The 3,619-nt window shown below is 54.5% G+C and overlaps 1 protein-coding gene across 1 annotated transcript in view; it reads left to right on the forward strand.

Annotated features, from left to right (window-relative positions):
- Window positions 1-3,279, forward strand: part of ETV7 (ets variant 7) — a 4,947-nt gene extending 1,668 nt beyond the window's left edge. Inside the window, exons 4-7 of the mRNA XM_009891745.1 lie at window positions 1-40; window positions 1,429-1,571; window positions 1,923-2,023; window positions 3,168-3,279. The exon at window positions 1-40 is cut by the window's left edge and continues 80 nt beyond it. Coding sequence (XP_009890047.1) covers window positions 1-40; window positions 1,429-1,571; window positions 1,923-2,023; window positions 3,168-3,279 — 396 coding nt within the window. The remainder of the gene's footprint in view (window positions 41-1,428; window positions 1,572-1,922; window positions 2,024-3,167) is intronic.
- The last annotated feature ends 340 nt before the right edge of the window (window positions 3,280-3,619 follow it).

Consider the following 3,619-nt stretch of genomic DNA (forward strand, 5'->3'; position numbering starts at 1 on the left):
CTGAACCCACCCTTCAGGGAGGCCGGGAGCACAGAGGAAGGTATGATGGAGAACGGCAGCTCTCTATCAAGCTCTCCTGCCCTCTGCTACAGCAGGTTGCGCACATCTAGGGCCTGAAGCTCAGTCAGCTGAACCCAACCCACAGTACCTCTGCAAAGCAAGTAGGACAGTCCTGGAGATGGCAGCCAGGTCTAACAAAGTCCAGGTTATCAAGAAAGCTTGTGGTAACGAAGTAGGTCTGGTCAGAATCAAGTTTAGGGATCTCCAGCTGGGTCCATGGTGACCAAGCAAGGCTATGGCTACACTAGGAAATCCATCTGTAAGGTGAGATCTGGATTGCGGGGGGTGAAGGGTCAGGCAGAAGCATGACCATAACTGGAGAGCAGTCCTCCTGCAGTATAGGTGGGAAAAGACTGAGAGGCCAGGGCTGAGTTTAAACAGAGCTTCTGGGCCAACGGGTGGTGAGAGGCCCCAGGTGGGGCTGGTCAGGGCCAGTGGGGCTTATTAGTGCTCTCGGAGGGCTTAGCTGGGAGTTAGGGTGGGTTGGTATCAGTAGCTGGCTTTGCATGGTGGTGGCTCTAGAGTGCTGTCCTGAGCTCTCCTGCTGGCTCAGGGTGGGGTGATGAACATTTTAAGCTCCTACAGCAATTCACAAGTGTAGTGCTTATACTCTGGTGCATTCTCCTATTCCAGCTTTTCTCCTGGATCTGATCCATATGCTACTTGGCACCTCCTCTACCCCCCCCTGGACCTTCTGTTGCTCTCACCTTACGAAAATCCTGGGCTTTCCTGTGTACATGCCTCCTCTGGCTGGGCTGGTGCCAGGCTGATAACCGACCTGGGCTGGTCCTCTCTGGGCGTTTCAGGGCTTTGGAAGATCTCCTGAGACCTGCCGTAATACATCAGAGAGTTGTTATTTTTTTTCCCCAGGGACAGACTGCAGAGCTGAGGCTGCCCCGGTTGCTGTTTCCTCCTGCCTGCGTTGTGTGGTGCAGCCTGTGTCCTGCAGCCACGCGGAGCCGCTGAACCTCTCCCATCCCAGCTCGGAGGGCACCTGCAGGGCAGATACCATCTGCTCCTTTCCTACAGCCCTGTCAGCCCCAGCAGATGGGAAAATTGCAGGTAAATCTGAATTTGTAGCCCGGTTCCTTGGGGAAATGAGGGTGTGCTTTGTCCTGTCTGCCCACCTGTCTCCCTTCCATTTAGTCCATGCATCAGTGTGTGTGCACTTCCCGCCTCAGTTTCCCCACCTGAAAAATGTAGTTCCTGATAGTACTTTGAGATCTAGCAATAAAAGTGCTCTGCATGAGCTCTTCTTAAACTTATTATCACTGCTAACAAGCGCAGTTCTGTTGCTGATTGACCCTCACTGGAGCACAGGTGCCTTAGTGGGAGCTCTGTGACTATTTATTCTCCACCGATGCTCAGACTGCAGGTTGCTGTGGGATTACGTGTACCAGCTCCTCTCCGACAGCCGCTACGAGCCCTACATCAAGTGGGAAGACAAGGAAGCCAAGGTCTTCCGGGTCGTTAACCCAAATGGACTTGCCCAGCTCTGGGGGAACCACAAGGTAAATGCAGTTGAGAACAAATTTGTCATTCCTGGGCTTCTGCATGTCACCTTCATGACAAGTTCCCCAGAGCTGATGGCACAGGGACTGGGAAGGGTGAGAGAGAGTGGGCGCAGCACTACTGAGAGATGCCAAACTCTGGGTGATTAAAGAGGGAGTCTTTCTCATCTGCCGGAAAGCAAACTAGGACAGCTGTGGACCCAGAGGCAAGTCTGGGTTAGAGACCCACATTGCAGCCTGCAATGCCCAAGAACCACCTCAAATGTCCCACACGTGGGACTCCTGCAGACACACCCAAACCAGGTGCTTGCTTTTCCTCAGACCGCCCCCCAAATTCTTTTCTTCTTCCAGAACCGGATGAACATGACATATGAAAAGATGTCACGAGCGCTCAGGCACTACTACAAACTCAACATCATCAAAAAGGAGCCGGGGCAGAAGCTGCTGTTCAGGTGAGATGAAGCAGGTCAGAGAAATGAGCTGCCTGGGACGGTGGGGATGGGGCACAGGAAGGTAGTGGGCTCCAGATGTTGGCAGCTGTTTCGTCTTGCTGGATCGTCAATGGTCCAGACTGAGCTGAGGTTGCAGTGTCTTCACTGTATGTTGGGGTAACACATGGGGATGTGGTCTGTCTGCTGGGTTTGTGGTGCTGTAGGGGAGATCAGGGGCTGTGACTCGGGCATCCCACAGTGGCTGTGTGGATCTAAGAATGGTCGGGGTCGGAAGGGCCCTCTGGAGCTCCCCCATCCCACCCCCCGCCAGAGCAGGGGCACCTCCAGCAGTGGCACAGGACGGCGTCCAGGCGGGTTTGGGATGGCTCCAGAGGGGGAGACTCCCCCACCTCTCTGGGCAGCCTGTGCCACTGCTCTGCCGCCCTCACAGCAGAGAAGGCCCTCCTCAGGTGGAGATGGAACTCCCTGTGCTCCAGTTTGTGCCCATTATCTCGGAGCTGGAATCCGCCTTCATGTTGAGGTATAAAAGCCTGGATTGGTTTTAGTTTTGTAAAACCTCAGTGGTTGCTTTTTGGTTTGTTTCTTTTTATCCTTCCCTGCCAATGCAGCGCCCTGATGGGTTTGTGTCCAGGCTCTCTCCTGTGTGAGCCAGGAGATGGGACATCGGGGCGCCAGGTCCCATGCGATGCACGTTGCAGGGCTGCGAGCCAGCAGCCTGCCCCGGGGCCAGCATCCATCCACCCTCCTGCGTGGGGTCCGGCTGCTGCTGGGGGAAATGTCCCCAAGCCCACCTGAGCTGGAAACTTCCCTCCTCTTCCCCAGTGAGACCAGGTCTGAAGTTCACCTCCAGACAGGAGGAGGGGTGGAAATACGTCAGTGCTTGCTTGTTTTCAGTGCTTGCTGCTTCCTTGGGGCTCGTTTGCACTTAAAGCACCTGTTTGGGGCTGACCAGTCCCGAACTTTGTCTTCCTCAGCTTGGGGCACGCTGGGTGCAAAGCAAGAGTTGGGATCCTCGGCGAAGCCCAGGGGTGGCAGATACCCTCTGGCAAGCTCTGGAGCTCAGCTGACGAGGGCAAGGGCTCCAGCGCTTACAGCCTGGTTTGGGGCTGGGTTTGGACATGCCCTTAAAAAAAATGTATTGCAGGTTTTTGAAGACTCCCGGGGAGATCATCCATGAGAAATCTAGCAAACTGGAGCAGCTGGAGAATGAGGACCATGAGGATTTGAAAGAAGACCCACTGGAGGTTTCACCGTAGAAAATCTTTGAAAGTGGCATTTGCAGTGCATTGCAGACAGACTTGTGCTCTGCTAGGAAGTGCCGGTGTCTCTTGCATCTCCTGGACAGAAGGCCACAGAGCTGGTCCTGGGTTTCAAAACCTGCCCTGAGCCAAAGCTGTGATATCTCTGGGGCTTCATTAGCAAAACACACCCAGAAACTGTCTCGAGCCCCGAAAGCGCAGGTGAATGTGTGGACTGGTCTCCTGCTCGCTTCTCTGCTGTCCTCGGGGAGGGAATGTGATGTTTTTGCTCTGTAAATTTTGATGCTTGTCTAAGCATCAACACACTGCTCCAAATCTGAGCCACTTCCCCGATTCG

The sequence above is a fragment of the Charadrius vociferus genome, unplaced genomic scaffold (assembly GCF_000708025.1).
Source record: "Charadrius vociferus isolate BGI_N301 unplaced genomic scaffold, ASM70802v2 scaffold819, whole genome shotgun sequence".
NCBI lineage: Eukaryota > Metazoa > Chordata > Aves > Charadriiformes > Charadriidae > Charadrius > Charadrius vociferus.